Source organism: Pseudochaenichthys georgianus, unplaced genomic scaffold, assembly GCF_902827115.2.
Source record: "Pseudochaenichthys georgianus unplaced genomic scaffold, fPseGeo1.2 scaffold_223_arrow_ctg1, whole genome shotgun sequence".
Classification (NCBI taxonomy): domain Eukaryota; kingdom Metazoa; phylum Chordata; class Actinopteri; order Perciformes; family Channichthyidae; genus Pseudochaenichthys; species Pseudochaenichthys georgianus.
The window spans coordinates 151,625-177,546 of NW_027262869.1; the positions used below are offsets into that span (position 1 = coordinate 151,625).

The 25,922-nt window shown below is 43.2% G+C and overlaps 1 protein-coding gene and 1 pseudogene across 1 annotated transcript in view; one reads left to right on the forward strand and one right to left on the reverse strand.

Annotated features, from left to right (window-relative positions):
* Nucleotides 1–25,922, reverse strand: part of LOC139433344 (zinc finger protein 91-like) — a 189,056-nt pseudogene that overhangs the window by 150,945 nt on the left and 12,189 nt on the right.
* The window catches only part of LOC117441960 (uncharacterized), a 605,495-nt gene that overhangs the window by 122,953 nt on the left and 456,620 nt on the right, over nucleotides 1–25,922 (forward strand). Inside the window, 1 exon segment of the mRNA XM_071202313.1 lies at nucleotides 8,603–9,309. Coding sequence (XP_071058414.1) covers nucleotides 8,603–9,309 — 707 coding nt within the window.

Below are 25,922 nucleotides of genomic sequence, written 5' to 3' on the forward strand. Positions count from 1 at the left end.
CTAAAGAATACACAATATACAGAAAATACTGTATACATGGAGTACATTAAACAGTCTCACTAGCTAATGTTTGCTTTCTGTGTTAACTTAGTGATAGTTTCACACGGATAGCGTTATAACCGTGGTTCAAACATCCATTAATGTCACTTTCTACGTGAATAAAGTCATTTTAATGAAATAAAAGTGAACTAACTGTGAACTGTAAGTTAGAATGTAAGTTGCTACACAGATTATGATGAATTATATCTAAATATTTGTATTATATTAATAAGAATTTACACAGAAAACCAAGTTGTTATCGTAATGGTTAAAGTCATGTGCATGTAACGTTAATAACTATCTGACCTTTCTATCATGTTCTCCTCTGCTTAGCATCACATTGACCAAATGGATCCATTTGGACCATGTTTACGACACAGCAGCATAGATGAGACAAGGCACTGCACGTGGTGTGATAAAACACTACATAGAAGCATCTAGAAATAGAACATATCATTGAATAAACTCTTTGAATTCCTCCTCTTCACGGCTGACAGTTTATGATGAATTATATCTAAATATTTGTATTATATTAATAATGAAGCAGCTCTGTGGTCTTCATCAGGACAGTTGATGAGCAGCATGGAGGAGAAGAAGGAGGCCCCTGGAGCTCAGGTCAGTGTGCACTTCATCACAAGATATTCCTAATTCCAGCGTTTCCGCCAGGCGGGCGTCTTGCCTTCATTTGACGCCCTTATTCAGCTCGGAGCGCCATCTACTAGGGGTGTGACGCAGGGCTCGACATTAAGGACTGCCCGATGGCCCGGGGCCGTCTAGTATCTAGCTCGGGCAAGGAAGCCTCACCTGCTGGGTGCCCGATCGGGCAATCTATCATGCCAGTATCATGCAGCTCGCGGATCCAGTAATGAGGGACCTGACAGTGAAACTAAACATATCTATAACTAGTTACGGTAGTTTGAGAGGTCATTAAAATAGCTACGTGTGATATTCTAACCTGAAGTGTGTGTTTTGTCCGCTCACCGCTGCAGCTGATCTCTCTCCCGTCAGATTAGACTTCACTCGCGTTTATGTCCATATCGATCAGATGCAGCTAGTTCTAGCTAATGATAGACTACCTGCTTATTAAAAGACACCTGAACAATAAGTGTCGCTATGCAACTGGGTGAGGCCGCAAAGTATAGCGCAGCATTATGCATGTGTTTACATGCCCACCGGAACCCCGAGGCATTACCAACAGATCAACGCACAATCAACCCATCCAGGACATCTCTTTCTCCACATTACGTGTTAGACATTAGAGTTGACTCTTCTGGTCTGTCACATACTCTTCTTGTCTGTCACATCCTCTTCTTGTCTGTCACATACTCTTCTGGTCGGAACGGCCTATACAGACATAAATAAACCAGCAACTGTATTCGCCATGACACGGACAGTCTGTGGTTTGTACTTGTTTAAATTCTGTCTAGTTTCTGAACAGGTATGAGGAGCTGTGAGCTCTGAGGGCGAACAGCTAACGGCTGATGTTGGTTTTGTGGTTCACATTGTCACTACCCGATCTGCAGCCCTGCCCTATCTGCAGTGCGCATGTGCGAGAAGGTCCGCCATATTTGACAACTCCATACGGCAACTCTAATGGGACATTTGACGTCTAGACGGCTGCCCGATTTGCATCGTGCATGCGCGAGTCATGAACGTCTCAAATATCTTTAATAAAATATTTTGTTATTTGAAATAAAATGAAGGACATTCACAGTTAATGTAATTAGATATAAATTATGAATGCCATACATATTGCATACATTTAGTCAATATTTCTTCAGCATGTATGATGGCTGTCCAACAGAAGTTACATCCATTTCTCACTTATTCTGACAATGTACTTAACCCAATAAAATGACCCAACAAAAGGAGTTGCTCAATAATAGTGAAGTCACGTTGTAATAACAATAACTCATCTCTCTCGTTTAGATTAATATTGTGGGGTTTTTTGAGTGTTCTTTTTCTGCTTTGCCAAACGCCACTGTGTCAAATGTCCCATTAGAGTTGCCGTATGGAGTTGTCAAATATGGCGGACCATCTCGCACATGCGCACTGCAGATAGGGCAGGGCTGCAGATCGGGTAGTGACACACATTGAAGATGACGTCACGGCTCCGCCTACACTGCGTTACTATAGTTCAGTGGTTCTCAAACTTTTTCTGGCATTGCCCACTTTGAACAGGTGGGCCTTTTCAAGCCCCACCTGCCGCTCCAATAAAATGGTAGGCCAAGCTTTAAATGGTCAAATGTATCGTCCTATAACAGGGGTCACCAACCTTTTTTAGGGTGAGGGCTACTTTCAAAACATAAAACAAGTCGGGGGCTACTTTTACTCCTCTTTTTCAGTTTTTTTGCAGTGTATATATTTAGCACATTTTAACATTATTATATGCTTCCCTTTAACCTTTGTGTGCTGTCTGGGTCTGTGGGACCCGTTTGCAGTGAAAAGAAAATGTATGATTTTTTTTTAAATGTTGAAGTTAAAAGCATCAATCTGGTGCACTTTGAGCACAACAAGAATTTGTGGATACATCTCTCAACACTCTATGCTGTATACTGTTCAATAATCCAAACATCTTTAGAATATGATCACAACCAATAACAAATCATTTAAACTTGTTCATTCTTATCTTATGTTACCTAGTTAGCATTCTTTCTTTTTATTTATACATATTTTACTAATCACTCTCCTTTTAAACTGTTTACTGTCCTATAGTACACATTGGAATGATTTCTTACTTTATTTTGTACAACTAGGCTATATTAAATAGATAAAGGTGTGTTTTCTCTCTCTCCCTCTGTCTCGCTCGCTCACAGAGGCTGTGTGCTTCTCCGTGGCGATGATGGCTTGCGTTAAAAGATAATAATAAACATAGGCCTATTTGTAAAATGGGGGGACACAAACGGGATTTCGAAAAGTGTCACGGTTAAACTCCTTATGAAGTGGTGAGGTGCCGCTCCACATTTATTTTCCTCCCGACTGCAACGCGGTTGTGTCTGTGTGTGTGAGAGCGTTTCACATGTGTGTATGAGAGATGTATACATATGTCTGCAAATGACTTTCAGTTTCAGTTGTGTGTGTGTGAGCAGGCTCGGATTGGCCATCGGAAGATTCGGGACTTTTCCCGTTGGGCCGCTGCCGTTGGTGGGCCGCTGGCTCTGGCATAGTTTTAATTATTTGATCGAACAATTATTTGTTTCATTGAAGACCGAAAACAGGAATTGTGAGTTAAATGTTACTCATCCCCCCAACCCCACTCATTAAAAAATGAACAAAAATGCACCCCCATCCAAAGATCCCCACAAAGTCCCATTCAAAATGTTAAATGAAAAGAGCCCTTCTCCCTCCACAAAGTCCCATTAAACATGCAAATCTTCCTTCAAGCGATCCTCTGCATTTTGGCTAAACCCTTTCAGTCAACGGGCTCTTCCTGGGCCTCATCAACATCACACTCTTCCTCTGCAGTGTCACTGTCCAGCCTTGTTGAGGATGGCTCTGTCTCCGGCTCAAAGAGCCTTAGGTTTGCCGAATGCCAACCAGTTTTTCCACTCTCACATTTGTGAGCCTGTTGCGAACCTTCGTGTGGTCTCAATAGCCATGCAGTAAGCCAGGGGTGGGGAACCTCCGGCATCCGGGCCGTATACGGCCCGCGAGACAATTTGGTACGTCCCTCGAGGTAATTTATAAACGCAAGCAAAAAAGAAAAAAATTAGAGAAATCTAGACCGCAAAAAAATTAAAGAAGCGAGTGCCTGTTTTTCCTAGCCAACGTCAGGGTCCTTGAACACAACACGAGCCTAACGTGTCATCACTTGGTATATGTCTCGTCTGACAGGGGTGCAGTTCTGACTGACGGCCCGTCCACACTACAGCTTCGTCAGCTTCAAAAACGGTTTCCAACGCGTCTGCCCATTCACTTTGAATGGGGTGACGTCACTTTTCGCCGAACTGCATTGTGGGAAGCAGAGCGGAGCTTTCCTGGCGTTTCAGGCTGCAAAAGTTGAGCAATGTTCAACTTTTGAAGCTTCTGAAGCTTTCGGTAGAAGCGTCATCCAATCAAATCATATGCCAGTACAAGCTCTAGCCAGTGCTTGTTTATACAGTGATTCCAGTGGCCTTAGAGCTGCAGAGTGAGCATCAGACCAGCTGATCAGACAGTAGCTGATGTGGGAGAGGACCATGGAGTGAAGGTATCGCTTAGCTGCTGCAGATGATAGGAAGTTTCTAATGTATCTGTAATTTGACAGATTGCACTTTACTTTATTGCAGACCTTTTTGATATGGGTTTTGAAATTGAGGTTTGTGTCAATATGTACTCCTCAGTACTTGTACTTGAAACAACTGTCATCAGCATACATTAATACATCACATTCTCCACACACAGAAGGCAGATCATTTATACAGGATTGGGCCCCATACAGAGCCCTGTGGTACTCCAGTTGACAAACACTAGACTTATGGTTCTCAATTTGAACACATTGGGAGCGGGATGAAAGATACAAATTAAAGAGGTTGGTGAATTCTATAGAAACATGTAAGTTGAGTATTTTTTGCAATAAGATGTTGTGAATAACAGTGTCAAAAGCTTTCCGTAAGTCAAGGAACATGGCCCCCGCAACCCCACCCCTGTCCATTGATGCCTTATCTTTCTCCATGAAGAAGCATGTCGCTGTTTCTGTTGAGTGATTAGCCCTGAATCCAAATTGCATTGGATGCAGTGGAAAGGAGCTGTTGTTGAGATGATTGATGATTTGTTTGGCAATCAATTTCTCAAATACCTTGGAGGCTATGGGTAAGATACTGATGGGCCTATAGTTGGATGTCATGAGAGGGTCCCCACCATAGTTATCAAGAACACAAAACAGTTCTTTAGCCCCTCTGTCCTGGGGGTTGTCAACATGGATGTTAAAATCACCAACAATGACTAGACGGTCAAAGTCAAAACACACTATAGACAGCAGTTCAGTAAGGTCATAAAAAGAAGCTGAGAGCACAGCTGAACTCCTGCAGCCCTGGGGGGCCCTACATTGGTTGTGATGACAGGGTTTGGTCAAGTTGCTCTCACAGCCTCCATCAATGTACAGGGGCTGCATGGCGGTCATTCCTGTCACGGTTCTCATGGTGTCCCACACTTTTTTGGGGTCTTTGGCTTTAAAAGCATTTCCCAAAAGCTCTCTGTGTGTTTTGATTCCCTCAATTTGACTTTCAGTTCTTTCTCTGTCTGTTCAAGTGCTCCGTAGTCTTTGTTTTTTGTCCTTAGTCACATATGATTTATTACTTTCTTTTCTGGTTCCCTTGAGTTTGGTCTTATCCACTGGTATCATATTCACAACATTATGATCCGAGGTCAGTATTGGTGTCTGTATTTAGACACATAGGCTCCTTTATCATTAACAAAGCATTTGTCCAGGATAGTGTCTTTCCTGCTGTGATCCCTAACACACTGCTGGAACCCAGGTAACAGTCTCCAGGCGACATTGCTTCATGTCCCGAGCACTATTGCCGGTGCATCGGGGTGGCTGAGTTGCAGCTCGTGAACACAGTGTCCTCTGCCGCTGGGAGGCCCGTAAACAACAAACAGTAAAATACACCCGAATTCTTGAGGCAGATAAAAGGGTCTTAACGTCATGCCGAGAATTTCTACGTTGGGATTGCAGGTTTTACATTTGACTGAGTATGATCGGCACCACAGATCATTAATATACACACAAATACCGCCTCCTCTGGTTTTCCCCGAGTTCGCATCCCTGTCTGCTCGAACAAGGGCGAGTCCGGGTCCTTCAGAGAGAGATTCAGGCATCGTAGATTGGAGCAAACTTTCCGTGAAACATAATCAAGAGGCCTCGAGAAATTCATGACAGTACCTTGTGTGTGTCCTTAGTGTGTCCACGTTGTTGCTCAATGAGCGCAGGTTTGTGAGTGATGTGAGTCCTCGTCTCTTTTTCCTGGTGTTTCTAAGCGGCTCCCGAGGGATTTCATCCAATAACGAAGAGCACAGATGGCTTGGTGTATTCGTAGGAGGCCGATCGCATTGTAGCTCTAGCATAGCCTCGCGGCTGTAGCAGCGCAGAGGCCGGGGCTCCTCGCCATACCTGTTCGTGCTGTCACTCAGGTATAGGGCTGTGCGATTATGGCAAAAATCATAATCGCGATTATTTGGGTCAATAATTGATATCACGATTATTTTGACGATTATTCATTGACCATTTATTGAACTTTAAAACAAATAATATTTTACCAATAAACAAGATCAACAAATATGTTGGAGCGCACTTCCAAAACCATACTAAACATATATTATTAATATGAATAAATTAGACCAAAATAAATTAAATCAAATATGATGCAGTGCACTGTCACAACCTACTGAAAACTCCTTAACATATAGCCAACATTTTGGTAAAACATATTCAACATATTCCACTCAGTTAAACGTTGAAGGCTGGCCAACCCTCGTGGTCCAGAAGTAACAGGAAATAAATGTTGAACTACAATTTAAGACCAAATAAAAATGTTTAGGCCACCATGGCAAATGCTGGTAGGGCTGCTCATGTCATCTCTTAAAGATTTTTTGCAAGAAACACCAGCCTGTTTACATGGTCTGGTTTCAGAGATGAGCGCAGGCAGGTGACAAGCCACCTGTACTGAAGACCCTCAGCCACGCCCCGACTCATGGGGTGACGCCGGCCAATCACAAAGCTTTGATGCGTTCAAGTGCATTATTCTGGCACAGGAAGATTATGTTATAGGACATTAACGATAAAACAGAATATTGTTGTTCTATTTTTAGACACATCTCGCGATCGACTGGTTGGGCACCCCTGGGCTAGACCATAGGTCTGTTGTGGTAGCAAAGTAGTCAGCTGAAGCCACATCTCTCTCAACTTCCCCACGGCATTTGTCATATAGTGCAGGCAGCGCAGACCTGCTGAGATAATACTGAGACGGCATCGCGTCACGCTTGTCCAACGTGTTGACAAGTTGCTTAAAGCCCTGGTTGCTAACAGTGCTAACTGGCCACATATCTTTAGCGATGTGAAATGTAATGGCAAAGTACTTGCAAATAGTGGACATAGTTTTACCCTTCTTTTTAACGAGTTGCTGCTCTTGTTCTGACATCTTCGCTCGCGCTGAACACTCGCAACACATGTCACTCCCACGTGGCCGAGTGGGCTTTTAGGGAGGGGCGAAAGCGCACCCAGCAAAATAATCTTCTTTTGTCAATTATGCTGTTTTCATAATCGTCGCAAGCCATAATCGTAATCGCGATTACAATACGATTAATTGCACAGCCCTACTCAGGTGTGTCTTGGAAAGTTGAATGGCCAGACATGGTCTGCAGAAGGCCAATGTAATCCACAGGATCAAAAGCATGGTCTCTCAAAATGGTGTGTGTGTGTGTGTGTGTGTGTGTGTGTGTGTGTGTGTGTGTGTGTGTGTGTGTGTGTGTGTGTGTGTGTGTGTGTGTGTGTGTGTGTGTGTGTGTGTGTGTGTGTGTGTGTGTGTGTGTGTGTGTGTGTGTGTGTGTGTGTGTGTGTGTGTGTGTGTGTGTGTGTGTGTGTGTGTGTGTGTGTGTGTGTGTGTGTGTGTGTGTGTGTGTGTGTGTGTGTGTGTGTGTGTGTGTGTGTGTGTGTGTGTGTGTGTGTGTGTGTGTGTGTGTGTGTGTGTGTGTGTGTGTGTGGTCGCTCGCTCGTTAGCTGTTCTAATGAAGGTAAACACAGTGAAGGCACAGCTCTTTGCAGCTGGTGCTGCTCTTCTCAGATTCTGCTGAGTTGCTCGTTACTGCCTCCTGGTGCTGCAGAGATTTCATGAAGTGAAGGAGGGTTTTCGTCTATAAAGCAGCTGTGGGCAGCAGATACTGTGAGAGTCACAGACATGAATACATAGGTCAAGGCAGACTGGTTCACAGACTCTCCTGTTTTGCCGATCCGGTGCTTGAACAAATAACTCTACACCCCTGGCCGAAATGTCCCTAAAATGAAGTCCGAGTTTGAAATATATCTCAAATAATGTATGTATTTCCCCACATAAACATAACAGTCTGCAATGAAACGGCTGTCTCCTCTGCGCTCCACTTCCTACTTTCTCTCTCTTTTTTTTCTTTCATTGCCCTGTAGGGGCTTCGTACAATACAAATGCAAATACTTTATTTTAAAAAGTAAAGTCCTTTCGAGTCATCTGTCTCAAGTCATGAATACCAAGTCAAGTCGAGTCTTTTATCAATGTTAGTCAAGCAAGTCTCAAGTCAAAAAATAGGCAAGTCAAGTCATGTGACTCGAGTCAAGTCATGTGACTCGAGTCCCCCACCTCTGGTATATACTTTGGTTAGAATATTGCTGTATTACTGTATCAAATATAATAAAGACAAACAGTTGCTAAGTAGTATTTTGTTAATTCAAGGTTTATATTAAATGAGTTTTTATTGTGTTAACTTGTGTATTTATGCTTTTTAGATTGACTTTCTCTCTTTCTCTGTCCGTCTGTTCTAGAAACCGAAAGGAAGAGAGAGACGTCACAGCTGTCAGCAATGTGACAAATCCTTTACATCATCTGGACATTTAAAGAGCCACCTTCGTATTCACACAGGAGAAAAACCGTACAGCTGTGAAGAGTGTGGGAAAACTTTCACTACATCAAGTGCTCTCAAAAAACATCAACGTATTCACACTGGAGAAAAACCTTACAGCTGTGAAGAGTGTGGGTCAACTTTCACTCAATCAGGTGCTCTCAAAACACATCAACTTATTCACACTGGAGAAAAACCTTACAGCTGTGAAGAGTGTGGGACAACTTTCACTACATCAAGTAATCTCAAAACACATCACCGTATTCACACAGGACAAAAACCTTACAGCTGTGAAGAGTGTGGGACAACTTTCACTACATCAGGTGCTCTCAAAATACATCAACGTATTCACACTGGAGAAAAACCTTACAGCTGTGAAGAGTGTGGGACAACTTTCACTAGATCAGATGCTCTCAAATCACATCAACGTATTCACACTGGAGAAAAACCGTACTGGTGTGAAGAGTGTGGGAAAACTTTCACTCAATCAGGTGTTCTCAAAACACATCAACGTATTCATACAGGAGAAAAACCTTACTGCTGTGAAGAGTGTGGGAAAACGTTCACTCAATCAAGTAATCTAGAATCACATCACCGTATTCACACTGGAGAAAAACCTTACTGGTGTGAAGAGTGTGGGAAAACGTTCACTACATCAGGTGCTCTCAAATCACATCTTCGTGTTCACTCAGGAGAAAAACCATAGTGGGTTTCAGAGTGTAGGAGCCGCAATTAAGCATATTTAGTTTTTTTCACAATAAACAATTCCCATCTATTGGCCTTGTGTTGGGTAATCCTTTTTTCCATTACAGATCGCATCCCAACAGCGCCATCTGTTGACGTAACGTCAGAATTGACAGGCATAATGTTCACTGTTCCTTTGAGTTTCGTTTTCTGTCCGTCTGCCGACAGCGCGCTGTTTTATTGCTTTACATACCAAGGTTTAAGTACACTGTGTCAATAGTTGTAGTATGAACATCGTCTGGGCTGGCCGTCTGGTAGAATCGGTATGCTCTTCCTCCTGTGTCCACTTCCTCTCCTGTCACCTATGACCCCTTTTATACACCCCACCACCAAGTGTTAAAAATAACATTCAGGGTGTCTGCGGGGTCTTAAAAAGTATTAAAAGTTGATCAATCAATTTAGCGAAAATTAAGCCTATTAAACGGCATTTTCCAAGGTATTAAGAAGGTCCACAGCAACGACAACATGAAACACCCTTTCATTTACTGCAACGACATGTCGGGAAACCCCCTCAAGGTATCAGGCTGAGAGGCTCTAATACCTCATTCACACCAACGGTGTTTCAGGGCCGGTTCGGAGCTGGAGCTTGAAAAGCACCGGGTTTTCCTCTTCACACCGCAGCGGAGCAGCCTCTTAGCTGTTCGTTTCAAGATCCAAAAAATTGTCCGGCCAGAGCAAAAGCACCGCATACGTCACGCTTACGTCAAGGCGGGGGCAGGGGCAGATCAACTCCTGAACAACAACAAAAAGCCCGCGTTTTATCCAGTTTGTACACAACGATGGAGAAACTTAACAAGAGTTTTAGTGTTTCTGCCATAGACTGTATATATAAAGGTTTCTGCTCATGGTGAAGCAACGTGTCTGCGTGTTAAGGTGGAACCTGAGCATTCACGTTGATCGCCTCTCTATAACTCATTATAAATCTATAAAACTATAAATATTAAACTTCACGTGTTCATTTGAGAACAGCTGTTACATACCTGGGTGAAGGTTACAGTTCATTTAAATGAAAGATACAACGTTACTCCACACTCATGGTTCAGTCCACCTTAAGAAATAAGACCGACCTCGGAAGCAGTTGTGTTTTAAAAAAACCTTTATTGACACGAGTACACTTTTTTTATAAGAATATAACTAAACCACAGAAATGACTCCGGAAAAGCTGCAGATAGAGCCATAAGAAATGAATGCAACTGATTTCATCCACGCGGTTTGACTTTATGAAGCAGGCACGCAAACGGTTACGCCATGACGCAAACGATGAGGCAACGACGCATTAGCAGTCGGACTCTGGGCGGTGTGAAAAGAGCCAAAGCTAAACCGAAGAACTGGTTCTGAACCTGAAAAGCTCTAGCACGGAGCTTGAACCGGAGTTGCGTTGGTGTGAAAGAGGTAAAGGTGGCCCCATGCATAGCGTGCCATAAAATGCTGCTTCTTATTTTAAGTTTCGTTGCCTTGCTCCGCTCGGTGGGGGGGTATACCTGAGAGATATACAGCAGGAGAACACGCCGTCCACCGTGGAGAATAAACAGAAGGGCAACCATGCTCCGGGGTCTTCTTCGCTGCTGCTTTTGGTGTATTTTGTGGCGGCAGCATCGCCACTTACAGGCCTGGCATATGTACTACAGCGTTTCCAGCATTTCCAGCGGTCTAGTGTGAACGGACGCGTTAATGAATCGAATGCGTGTGAACGGAAGACTTTTTTGCGTTTGCGTTTTACTGTATGCGTCCTCGTGGGGCCGGGGTCTAAGCCAAACTATATCCGGTCACAGAGATCTGCTATTTTAAAGTAAGGTCAACACATATAGTCTATATTAAGAACGAGAAAAGTCTTAACATATATATCGTTTTTTGTAAACATATGACAAATGTGTGAGGGTGATGACGTCAGAGCATCGTCCTATGTGCCAGGCTTAGCCCCGGACAGCCCCAGCCCAATTGAACCCCTGGGTGTTTGTGAGAGAGCTCCTATATGGCATTACCCCGCTGAAGCTCACCAAAGTTTAATATATTTCATAGTTCAAAGTTTTGTCAATTGTTTTGTTAATTGGTCAAATACTGGTTTCTACTGGTTTCTGATGGTTCTACTGGAATGAAAGAGCACAGAAGCAGCAAAGCAGCATGCTGCATTAACCCTGACCTTCACAGAGAGGGTGAAGTTCATGTGGAGAGGAGGCTAGTCTGTCTGCACTCTGTTTAGCTAATCAATATAGTACATGTGGGGTAAAGTGTGTCGCCAATGTACCCGGTTAGAACTGGAAGTTGCGATGAGGTCTTAAAATGTATGGAAAGGGTCTTCAAAGGTATTAAATCTGACTTCAGGATTCCTGCATAGACCCTGATATTGCACTATTCATATAAATAAGGTAAACTGAGACGCCAGCAACACCCATAAAATGGCTCCTACAAAGAGTGTGGGAAAACCTTTTCTTAAAGTCTTCACCTTAAAGTCCATGAGCGAGTTTCACTGTTCATTATCTGCTTCATGTATCTGGAACATATTTACGATGTTTTCAGTTTGATTCTATTCTCTTGTTGAAATGATCAGACTACCACAAATAAAATGGCCTTAGAAACAGACCAGCCTGCCCTCCTACAAAACACGACCAAAGAGGTCGATTGTTTAAGCCCCTTAGATTACGACCCATAGCCACGTTTTAAAGTGTGGTCGTGTGAGAAACAACATGCTCCCGTTTATTCACAAATAACCCTCTCTGGAAAATCGTACATTGTGGAATAGTTTGGCATTAAAACGCTTTTTGATTATCTTTCTGGAGAGAAGTGTATATTGTACTCTTAGAATCCACGTCCAGTGGATGTGTAGGATCTACATATATTATATATATATTCCATCCATCCATCTTCTCCCGCTTATCCGTGGTCGGGTCGCGGGGGTATCAGTTCCAGCAGAGAGCCCCAAACTTTCTTTTCCCCTCATCAACCAGCTCTGACTAATAATAATAATTCCTTACATTTATTATAGCGCTTTTTCAATGACTCAAAGCGCTTTACATATACACACATTACACATATATCACACATGCAATGGTCAGAAACTGTGGACAATACCCACAGGAGCAAGTTCAGGTGAAGTGTCTTGCCCAAGGACACACCGGCTTTACAGACGGGGGGTCCCAAGGCTCTCCCAGGCCAGCGAAGAGATATAATCCCTCCACCTGGTCCTAGGTCTACCCCTGGGTCTCTTCCCAGCTGGACGTGCCTGGAACACCTCCCTAGGCTGCTGTGTGTATCTAGTGTATTAATACACACTGTTCATGCTGCTCACAGGCTGCTGTGTGTATCTAGTGTATTAATACACACTGTTCATACTGCTCTCAGGCTGCTGTGTGTATCTAGTGTATTAATACACACTGTTCATACTGCTCTCAGGCTGCTGTGTGTATCTAGTGTATTAATACACACTGTTCATACTGCTCTCAGGCTGCTGTGTGTATCTAGTGTATTAAGACACACTGTTCATACTGCTCTCAGGCTGCTGTGTGTATCTAGTGTATTAATACACACTGTTCATACTGCTATCAGGCTGCTTTGTGTATCTAGTGTATTAAGACACACTGTTCATACTGCTCTCAGGCTGCTGTGTGTATCTAGTGTATTAAGACACACTGTTCATACTGCTCTCAGGCTGCTGTGTGTATCTAGTGTATTAATACACACTGCTCACAGGCTGCTGTGTGTATCTAGTGTATTAATACAGACTGTTCATACTGCTCACATGCTGCTGTGTGTATCTAGTGTATTAACCTTTTAGGGGTGTAAGGAGGGACTGTTAGAAATTTAAATCTGTTTTATGGCATAATGTACCTTAAACATACCGTCAGTTTAAATGTTATTTTATTCTGGGAAAAACCGGAAGTTAAATAAACGTGGATTTGCAGGCATAACAACAGCCGGTGTTTCTCGTGAGGGTTTTCCCCGGGAAACAAACACAATACGCACAAACACACACACACGTATACACACACACACTCACGAGCTTCCCCCAGACCAGTAATCCAAACCAAAATATCTTCCCTTCGTAGTATAAATTCCACGGGTGGAGCTGTCAATTCTTCCTGGTCCTCCGGACCGCCTGGAAATCTCTTACCGGGTACTAAGGACCGGGTAGGACCGGCACACTTTCAACACTGCTTGTAGTATTATAATAATTGAAATGCTGGTTCTTCTGGGGGTCTTCTGTCCACGCTCAGCGAGCTACCGCACCGGACAATCGCTGGAGGACTGGGCTGTCACTCAAAAACTGAGTAGCCAATGGGGACGCACCCCTGAAAGTCCCGCCCACCTGAGAGGTTTGTGTCAAAATCTCAAACAAAAACTGAGGGAGCGCAAAAGAGAGCTGCAGCGAGAGCAACAGTTTGATCATTGAGGAAGAAGAAACAAGAACTGCAAACAAAAACCTATGTTAAAACAAAGAACAAATACTTATAGTTTACATGATTACACAGATGATTTGTTTGCAACTTATAGTTTTATTTTGCTTGACTTATTTTTTTTCCTTTTAAACTCATAGTTTTGCTTTATTCTGAGAAAGTGTTGCTTTATCTTTATGATACAAAACTAATCCCATACCGGACTCAGGTCTGTTCTGCCACCCGCAGTGGGCATCCCCTGCAAAGGCTCGGATGTGTTGCTCAAACAATTACCGGTTGCCTTGTCACAGTCAATCTGCTCGACACAATATGTTTGTCTTTTTTGTTGTCCTGCGATGAAGGTTCTTCAGGACTGCTTCTCAAGCTCTAATCACACTCTCGCAGACTTTTCCAGTGATTCTAAAGTAGATGACGGTGTATGTGTGTCGCTTAAGAGGAAAAGATGCCTGGAAAATAACGTATCTTTGGATGCGGATTTTGTTAAACTAATACGTTTGCGCTGTGGACCAACACTATACATTGACGGGGAAGGGGGTAGCAATAAAGATAACACCATTAAACAGTTACACAACATAACAGAAATAATATCGATAGCAGCGTCCCTAGCAACCACCTTGGTAACAATGAAAACGTTGAATGGACACAATTTCCTGAAGTAATCTTCGTAATAACTAGCAAACTAAAGATCATGTGCATCCACTGCACACACAATCTGAAATAACAACTCATATTTCTTGCATCAAATTACATCAAAACGCATTTTAATGGCCAAAGTAACTTTAAATAGGCATTTTCCACCGAGAATAAAACGAAGTTCGGCCATGTTTTTTTTTTCTGCAGGGAGAAATGTGAAGATCACGTGTCATAGACGCCAGCCATTGCAATGAATGGTGACAAAAACGGGGTTTGTCAAACAGAGCACATGGTGTAGTCCAAAACGATAGTTAGATTCCACCTTCATGATTATGAATCTGTGAGTGAATTCCTTTTATTTATATTAGGTCTTAAAGTTTTTCCATAAATTAGGGCGTGGTCACGTTGATGGACACGTACATGCCTCACTGTCAGCTAACAGCAACTTGTCCACTCTGCTAGCTACAACCATAGAGGCTACAACGTTAGTCATTCATATACTGTACTTGACCCTTTAGCTTTATCCGTGTCCGTGGTGATTGTGCCTTTTAGGGAATATTGTTACAAATACCAGACAATTAAAATGTCGTGCTGTGCGCTTGAATGTACTAACAGAACTTCCAAGAAGTCTGAAATGATAATATTATACATTTTAACCCCGTTCACAGGCGTTTGTGTGCTTGGTTAGCTTAGCTTGTTACTTATTAGCCAGCTAAGGACTTAACCCTTTATGCATACATATTAGGGCTTTTTTTGCATTCACGCGTTAACCCAAAAAAAGATTAACGCCACTAATTATTTTAACGCGATTAACGCATGTGTATTTTTTGTCCTTGGCCGCCCCGTAGTTTCAGAGCGCATCGAGTTTAAAATCCCATCTGCAAGCTGATGCTGACAGCCCCGCTCCTGCCGCCCGCTTGCAGCAGACCACACTTCCACGCTCACCGGCAGGCACCGACTGGCCATCGGGAGGACCGGGAGGGTGTGTGTGTGTGTGTGTGTGTGTGGCCCGAGCGAGCGAGAGAGAGACCTTACGTGTGTTGTTGTTAGCGCAGCTAGCTAGCACCAGATGCTAACGGATATAAGGAGCTGTTTAAATGAAAACAGAGGAGCGACATTTCGCCACAACTGCGCCGAGCACTTGACTTTATGCAGGAAGCAGACAGCGGGACATTGTAGGAGAAGTCAGCACACTCAGCACGGATAGTGCAACATGACTGCAGCGTCCAGGCAGCTCCCGTTCGAGCATATGCCTTGAGTTGCACATAGCTCCAACAATCCATCACACACACACACACACACACACACACACACACACACACACACACACACACACACACACACACACACACACACACACACACACACACACACACACACACACACACACACACACACACACACACACACACACACACACACACACACACACACACACACACACCATTTGTATTGTATGAGAGGTTCCAGGTTGAATTGAGGCGAATATTTGTAATGTTCAGAGGTTGTTGTGTTTAATATTCATGAGAATATGTGTCATTCTTTAAATGATAATAAACATTAGCATAAAGCATATTTGTCCACTCATATGTTGATAAGAGTATTAAAAACTTGAAAAATATTCCTCTAAGGAACATTTAGAACAGATCAAAAATGTGCGATTAATTTGCGATTAATCGCGATTAAATATTTTAATCGACTGACAACCCTAATACATATACATTTTAGTTTATGATTCAGCCTTGGGTAAGACTTTTATAGTCTATGGCTATGACGCCCATAATGCTAAACGGGAGCAAATGTTAATAGGGGACCCAATTATCCCAGTGGTGGCCGCCGGAGCTAACGGAGCCGCAGGGGGCTAGCTCCAGCCGGCGTCCCAGAGCTAGCCGACTGCGGCTCCGTTAGGTCCGGGCGGTGGAGTCCGTCTTTTCTCAACGTGTGAATGACAAGCATTAAGAATAACAAAATATAGCTAATTCTCTTGCAGATTGTCTCATTTGATTATGAATGTAACGTTTATATAGGGGAATTACACTGTTAGCAGTAACTTGGTATGCATGTATTTCATGTTAGCTTAGCTTCTTAGCCTGAGCTAGCTCTGTTTACTTCCAGTTCGGAGGCAGCAGGTCCCGCCTCGGCTCCGCCTCTTTGCCCTTATTTGGAGCAGGCGGGATTAGACTCTGACATCACAATCGAGCCGTTAGTGGGCGACTCTGCCTACTAAGGGCTTCTCTGCAACTCTGCAGAATCCTATGGGTGACGTCACGGACACTATGTCCATTTATATATACAGTCTATGGTTGCGCCCCAGTCTATGGTTGCGCCGAGGCGTCGGAGCGTGTGTCGAGTAATCCCCGAAGCTTTTTGTGAAGCATGTATCGAGGCTTGTATCGTTTTGGGCCAGTGACATCATCGATGACAAACGAAGTCTCGCTGCCTGTTGATACCACGTGACTGCTTCACGAAGCGATTCAGATTGGTTGAACCGTTGAACCACAACGCTCATAATACCCATGGATGTATAATAAGAACCATATTACCCCTCCTGTACCCGGGCCCGGTGACACGATGGAATTAAAAGAGCTCAGAACCTCACTTATATAGAGGTCGGAACATGTCATAAGTATAAATAGATACAAGTGTGGTGACCACCTTTAATACACTGGGTTACATAATCCACACATGGAACTAGAGTTGGGGGTATTGTTTCCACACGGACATATATGTGGTTACCTTTATATGTTGTGTGCCCTCCTGGCTCTTTCTCTTGTTGACCCGGGCTGCGACCCGACAACACCTGCATTTCTGCTGCTCATTAAAGACAGTTTTGCACCTTCGATGCACCGCCTCCGACTCCCTTTCTCTCGGCACTACACTGGTGACCCTGACAGCGTCTTGGGAAGTTTCCGAGACGGACCCGAACACGGCAAAAGGAAACTCGGGTTTCTTTCTCGAAATGCCGGGGATTTTTTGGAGTCGACCGTGGCTGCTACAGGCACGCGGACTGAGGCTCGGTGCGCGCCTCGCCAAATGGCTGGGGATGTTGCTTTACATAATAGACTTTCAAACTAGACTGTAGAATATTCAAACACCAATTTATTGAAGCTAACACAAGTTATGGCATTTGCATAATTCCATACCCGTCGGTATGCACTGTACACACTGGATTTAGATTTCTATTTTCATATCTCAAGGTCAAAACCATACACTTTACAATTTTTATTTTAACATTTCAGATTTTAAAATTAGCATAATTTTTATCTTTTAATTTACTTTATTAATATTTTACAAAAAGACTTTCTCAAAAAAAATAAAAATAATCTATAACTTTAAAAAATAAAATAAAAATAACTTTTAACAACTAAAAAAAACCCCCAGATTTAAAGTTAAGTTCGGATGACATAGGATATTATTTATCAGGAACGAAGGTGCTAGTCGGAGGATTAGTGTTTCAATCTTTGATAACTTAATAATTAGAGCCGGGACTCGATTAAAAAAATTAATCTAATTAATTAGAGGCTTTGTAATTAATTAATCGAAATTAATCGCATTTTTTATCAAATATACATATTTGACCTGAGAACAGTGAGAAGCAATTTTCACATGGATTTTACTCCAAGTGGTCTACAGTCGAGTGCACTCCAGTGAGCCAGGGAGTTGGTTATTTTCTCAGACGTGGACTTACTTATCCTGGCCCTGAACCCAGTCGTCTGGTTGAGTGTGGGTTGGGTCAGGGTGTGGTTCCTTGCACTCGGAGTCGGGCTAACGTCCACGCTAGCTGCTACATGCTTTGCATTTAGGTGATACTTTAGGCTTGATGTGCTGCGGTGATATGCACATTCTTTTTTGCATAATTTGCGCACAACCGTGCTCTTATCGACGATTCCATCTGTCCGTTTTTTTAAAACAAAATGTCCCATCCACGGGGCCGACCAAAGCGGTCTCATCAGCTTGTTCGTTCATGTTTGACGATTGTTCACCATGGTTTGTTGTTGTTTGAAGTCCTATGCTAAAGTCATGAACATTAGTTGGTGCTCCAGTATAATCGGTACGCCTGAAACTCATCCAGTGAGAAACGTTCCGCTGTGCAAAAATAAGTGCGATTAAAACGCGTTAATTTTTGTGTAATTAATTAATCTGAATTAACGCGTTAAAGTCCCGGCCCTATTAATAATATTCATTCGAATAGGAAGAGAGCATGTCACGGAAATAAACTAAGTTGAGACCAGACGCAGGGCCAGGCTCAACTGCAGATATCAAGGAAAGGGTACAAATCTGATCAGATGCTTTAACCTTTCCAATGAAAAGACAGAAGACATGGAACCAAATAGAGAAACTGTTGGAACAGTGGCAAACAAGAGGACTGATTCCAGCAGATGGTCAACCTGGACCAACCAAAGCCCATAGAAGAGCAGTACTGGACTATGAGCACGAACAATGCCTCCAACAGCTAACTCTATGGAGGGAAGCTGAAGAAAGATTTATAAGACTTACAAGTCTGATACTCCATCTGGAATATGCCAGCCTATTGGCACACAGCATAAATGTGGTCCGAGTAGCAGACCTGCCAGTGAGGGAAGACATAGCAGAAAAAACAAAAGACACCGTAGCTTGTAGGAGCAAGACAAGGAGAAGGGAGGGGAAACCTCCAGAGAAGGCAGGGCAGACACCTCCAACAGTTACATCTCAGATAGTGCCAGAGAATCAGAAGCAGAACCAACAACCAGGAGGTTTCCAAGGAGGCACAGGCAGAAGATGTTTACGGTTTGAGGGATGTTACCATTGCAGCTAAATGGGCCATTGGGCTAGAGATTGTCCACAACAACAAATGAAATACCCACCACATGCACCAAACAACGGCCCTCCATGCAGATACCCCGGGGGAGGTTTCAATGATGACGACGGAAGCAGGGGGTCCCAGAGATGTCAAAGACGAACAGCATCGCCAAACATGACCCAAATGCCACCGACACCCTGGTATCAACCACAACAATGAGGAAGATCAGAGGGCCAGACCACCAGGTGATGCATCTTCAGCCCAAGGGTATTTTGAAATCCAGCTACATTGAGCCATATCTGTCACCACAGGAGGGAGAGGTTTAATGTTTAATGTAAAACTAAATCGAGAGTAGCATTTGCACATAAAGCATACAACATCCACAGAATAGAACATTTAGCAGACTATTTTTCTAATCATGAGAAGGAAAGAGATTACGAGTGATGTTGTTCCCCTACACAGAAAACTATGGTGTCCACACAGCTAGTGAGGTCAAGACGACGGGTTTCCACCCAAAGATATGAAGACGGAAACCTAGTACTCGCCCAAGACGGAGGATCCTTACCAAGTCCTCCTGTTTACACTGACTGCAGTTCAAGGGGCGGCGATACACCTGACGTGGAGCTGTTGAGACCTGAAGATAGAAACTCGATTCTGCTGTGGTAAAGTCTGGCTACAAAGGGAGGTGTCCGATAGGGTCGCTTGTCTCAAACCAGTGAAGAAGTCAACAAGAACCCAGCAGAACTAGAGAGGGACTGTTAGCGGGAGAACAGAGACGGAGCGACAGAGACTGGCCCAACATTTCCCTGCCAGTACATAGATAGACCCCGTCAGAAGACCGGGGCTGTGTTTAAAGGGGAACTTCATTTACTGTTAGTGGAAGTGTAGTTTTTTAGTAAAACAATTATGTGATTTATGGAGTCAGATTACATTTTTCTCATAAACACAATTTTATAATCGGTCTGAAGTATCTGTTTTAAGGCAATGAGCTGCAGATTAAATAACATAACACTGATTGAGAGCTTGGATGAAGAAGTTGTAGGGTTTTTACAACAGTTTCAAGAATCAGTTTTTATTTATTTATTCTTGAGTGACTTTACTGATTTATAGTGTGGTGCGTAAGGCAATACCTCATTTTGAGTGAGGGGCACCAGCCCTTTATGCATGTCTCCCTCGGTGAGAATAGTTCGTATTTTCCCTCTAGTTTGGAGAAATATTATTTTATCATATGTTAGTTCAGCGGTATCAAACAATGCTCTAATCTTAGAGTTATTGAGACGCATTAGCGACACCAGGGGTATTGTTTTAGCAGCAACAATGATGCATAATACCAGCACAAAAGCCATTCCTGAAATAAGTATTTTTTGTACTAATGGCAGATTTTGTATACCATCAGAAAGCCATACATCATATGATATATTTGTGTACACCTTATGGGTACATGGAGGAATTGTATTTATTTAATGCAACATTATGGGTTTTACATGTCCTGTTCAGAATAGGGTAATCATTGCAATATTAATTGAGCATGATGTGCTCAAAGGAGGGAGTGTCATGATTATACAGACATGTTGAATTCAGTGACGTTGTAGTTAATAAATAATAACATGTAGTTCATAATAGGTCTCATAACGACAAAAGGTAGGCCGAAGCTTGGGCCTCCTCCTTGGTCCAGTTTTAGATATTAGACGAATAGAAGTGATGAATATGTCAGAACTCTGAGTAATATTATCCAAGTTTTGTCTACGCAGGTGTTTAGAGTATAGGTGAGGTCCTGATAATTTATTCCGTTAAATTACTCTGACCTACTAATTGACCTGACCGAAGTTACTGAGTCTATGTAAGTTTACTGCTTGGCTCGGATCCACCAACGTCAGCAAGATCTCACCTCTATTAACTCCCCGAAGAACCAGGTTCAATTAACTGCTGTTTCTATTCAGACAACTCTTTTTAATCTGTTTAAGCGATCCCGAAGGATTTTGATATCAGTAAATGGGGTGTGTTCCTACCTAAACATGTGTGTGACAGGGTGCAGTCTTACCTTTGAAGCAGGAGAGGAGAGCACAGATTTTCCCTTTTATTGTCCCAATCCAAAAGGTGAGATCAGTTTATTTGAAGAAAAAGTAGGTCCAAACCAATACAGAGTCTTTACCACATTATAATCATACAAAACATATCATGCTGGGGTTATATTTTTTATCTAAAACCTTAATTCATATTCATTTTATTCCCGTGCGTACGCCTTCCGGGTAGAGTCTAATCATGTATATGTATCCTGTACGTTCTAACAACGTCTTCCAGGTAGAGTCTAATCATGTCTTGTCATCTCCTCTGCTGGTCTGCTGACCGTTCCCACCCCACGCCTCGTCACCATGGGTGCTCGGGCTTTTAGCTGCACTTCTCCCAGACTCTGGAACTCCCTCCCCCCGCACATCCGACAGTCAGACACAATCACCTTATTCAAATCCCAATTAAAAACCCACCTGTTCAAATCTGCTTACTCACTGTAGTGCTCCCCATTATATGTTTCATTTGTGTCCACTTGACTGTCTCCTCCATGATTTCCTGTTTGTGTTTTTATCTTGTTCTGTTGCCTATTAGCTTTTATTTTATTTTATTATTTATTTTTTTTATTTTTTTAAACGTACGGTGTCCTTGGGTGTCATGAAAGGCGCCTAAAAATAAAATGTATTATTATTATTATTATTATGTATATGTATCCTGTACGTTCCAACAACGTCTTCCAGGTAAAGTCTAATCATGTATATGTATCCTGTACGTTCTAACAACGTCTTCCAGGTAGAGTCTAATCATGTATATGTATCCTGTACGTTCTAACAACGTCTTCCAGGTATCACTTACCGAGAGCCATCTAACCCAGCTCTGAGGGCCAGAGCTTACCGGGAGAGAGTATACCAGGGGTTTCCCCCTCTTTCCCCCACGAAATCCAAAAAAGCCAGTCTTTTTATGCTCAAAACCGGATAGAAAACCCACAAACACTTCCTCTATACCCAACCAACAGATTCTATTGGCTCTGGCACAAGACACACCTTCCCAAGTTTGTGTAAAACAAAACATGACCAGACATATTCTATGGCTATGACATAACCACCCTTTTGAGGCCTCAATGTGTTTCTCCTTAAGTCCGGAGCCCCCCTCCCTGCTGTGAGAGGAGAGGGAAGAACCTGCCTACTCTCTTATCAGAGAGTAGGGCATACATCATTATAGGTCTTACACTCAATCTTAACAAACCACTTTGTTTATGCTGTAAATATAGAAAAACATAAAATATGAAGCATTTTCATTGTGGGTTATACAAGAATATAATTGATTATATTTGATTACAATTAACTTTCGTTTTAAGTATTCAACATACTATGAAGCTCTCAACAAAGCTACAGAGATACCAGACGAGACTCCAGAAGAGACTCCTGTTCGGCCAGGTGATTGGGTGAGGGTGAAAGTTCACAAAGTGAGCTGATCCCGGTGGACGGAACAGGGAGAAGTCGTAATGAACTTCACACGCGCTCCGGTTTAAAGGTAAAGACAAAGGAGCAAATTGACACCACCTCACACATGGTCACCCTTCACCGGCAACTTCCAGAACATTATTGGGAGTTAGGACTGATTTGGCAGAGCTGGAACAAAACAATACATAGAAATAAGATAAAGATAGAAACAGCTCAGAAGACAAATTGTCTATAACAAGAAAGCAACACTCTGAAAGATGTTGAAACGCCAAATGTTAAAACGCTAAGGAGAAGAGGTGGGTTTTAAGAAGCGATTTAAAAGCAGGCAGTGTGGAGGCCTGTCAGATGAGATGGGTTTAAGTGATCGGGATATGTAAGTGATGGGGATTTACAGATTAGGGGAATCTCCAAATACACTGGATCCATGTTTTAGTCTGTTCCAGAAACACCCCGTTTATGGACAACCGACCGGTGACCTGAGCACAATTATTGAAAATGATTCCAGTAGAAACAGGCTACTAACCCACAAGCACAGCTTTGTACGTACAAACTCTATGAACACAATTCCCCAGCAGATTGTGGCGACATTGCAGATATGTCCAGTCACAAAAGTTACTTATGTTCTAAATAACAGTGAGATTTAAAGTGATGGAGAAAATTTAACATCTAAGACAGATAGTAAGATTGGGAAAATAGAGTGGAAAGGGTTGGATTTATTTTTACCTCAATGTGTTATGAATGAATTAACTATAGGTGATGCGTCCCGAGATCTCTCTCTCTCTCTCTGCCTGTCAGACTGCTACGACCCCATCTTCAGACAAATGACCTCACCACAGGAGACTCCTCCTCCTCCTCCTCCTCCTCCTCCTCCTCCTCCTCCTAACAGACAGAGAACCAGAGCTGAGACAACAATGATGACACGGCATCCAGAACCATCTCTACCTGAGGCATCCAGAACCATCTCCACCTGAGGCATCCAGAACCATCTCCACCTGAGGAATCCAGAACGATCTCCACCTGAGGCATCCAGAACCATCTCCACCTGAAGCATCCAGAACCATCTCCACCTGAGGCATCCAGAACCATCTCCACCTGAGGCATCCAGAACCATCTCCACCTGAGGCATCCAGAACCATCTCCACCTGAGGCATCCAGAACCACCTCCACCTGAGGCATCCAGAACCATCTCCACCTGAGGAATCCAGACCCATCTCCACCTGAGGCATCCAGAACCATCTCCACCTGAGGCATCCAGAACCATCTCCACCTGAGGCATCCAGAACGATCTCCACCTGAGGAATCCAGAACCATCTCCACCAGAGGCATCTGTTCCAGTTGGGCCACTGGAAAGAGTTACAGCGGGAGGATCCAAGAGCAGATGGACTGAGGAGAGGACAGGACGGAGGAGAGGACAGAACCAGAGGAGTTGGCGTGGGCCAGCAGAACCGGAGGGGGTCGTGGCTTGACGACCAGAGGGGGAGGGAAGGAACACGGGAGTGAGTGAGTTTACACACAAACACTCCGAGGGTCGAACATATTACTCGATCTTTTCATCATATAAACTAATGGTTCTGGAAGAGATTCTTATTCAGGTGTGAACTTGGGGAAGATTTAATGTGTTACAATACAGATCTACAGTCAAAGGATAGTTGAATAACCACTCTATAAAGGCAGACACATCTTTATTTGAATGGAAAAGGTTAAAGGTCGAGCTAGAACCAAGCCAAAGAAAGTGTCCCATCTAGAGTATTGATGTCTCCATTGTAGCATGGATGTTACCTCAGGAGAACTGTTAAGGTGGAACAACATTCGTTTGTCGTCCAAGAGTTTCAAAAGAAACTGGGCAAAGAGCGATTGCACATTTTAACTCTGAAAAGCTAGTATAATTGGGAGTAATGCATGCGGGGCCTTGGATCACTCATTTGAATGGTGCATATTTTCAACAGCAAATATGGTTCAGGGAGAAGGGGTCGCTCAACCCACCCTGCAGATGTTTAAATCTTCCTTCAGCTTCAGGGGGAGCGCACGGCACCAGAGTATGACTTTTAAAAGACAAGTGCCACCAGCTCCTAATGCTCCTCCATTATTCAGTGATGCCCTGACATTTAGAGACGTTATTTAAAGGAGAAACATATCTGCCACGAGTGAACATTGCTGAACTGAACTGATTATCACATGCTCGGGCACCCAAGGTTCCACACACTGGAAAAGGAGTTGGCATGGTTCTTCAAGGAGACCAGAATTGAAGATAAATTAGTATAATGAGTGATTGATGTTCCACCGGTTTTCACACCATTTCAGGGACTTTATCACATCATTAGAAAAGACCCCCAAAGCCAGTAGGGCTGAGAGACCGGTCCCAGGATAGCATAGGGCCAGGAGAGGCCTAGATGCTGCATCCCATGTCCTAACGTACCGATCGATCAGGACGGCCTCTTCTAGAGAACATATCGCTGCCATACCTTAAATGGTATGAAAGGAGGGAGGGTACATTTCTCATGAGGAGACAGATGCTAGCAGAACAGGACAACCCACCCCCATATACAGATGTTGATGAACATGATGAGATTGTTCGATGAATGTCCAGCTGATGTGATTCTTTAAATGAAATCATGTGAAGAAGTGAGCAAACTAAAATGCTAAAATGGAGTGAATCCATTTATTCCAAGACAGTTTATTTTATTCTTTATTATTTTACACTATTCTAATATGGTAGATCTCATGTTTTATAAATCACTGCTATTCTAAAATGGGTCGTTTCTTTTCCCTTTGTAAAAACAAGTGCCTGAACACTGAGCGTGGTGTGGGAAAGGTTTCTGTGAAAGGAGGGAGGAAGAAATGTTCTGATGCCGAGCCATTGCTGCTATCGTGAAGAATGATATTGATGTTCACACTCGAAGTTATGCCCAAGGGAACACTGTTATGTTTAAGCACAGTCAGTGTTGTTGTACAGTTGAGGCTATTGAACCGTGTTTGTGATATGAGTTGTGTACTATGCAGAGTTCAGATGAAGAACTCCTTGATTTCAGTATTAACCTTGTCGGTGTGTAAGGAGGGACTGTTGGAAGTGCTTTGTTCGTAGTTCTATGGCTGGAGGTGGAGTCCAGAGAGATGAGTTTCAGTCTGGAAGGTGTGTGAGCTTTCTGCTGTCCTGATGTCAATGGGAGCTCGTTCCACCATCTTGGAGCCAGGATAGCAAACCCACGTGTTCCTGCTGATGGGAACTTGGGCCCCCTCGCAGTGCGGGTGCAGCCAAACGGTTCATTGTCAGGCTTTAACTGTTGCTGTTACCTGAAAGGT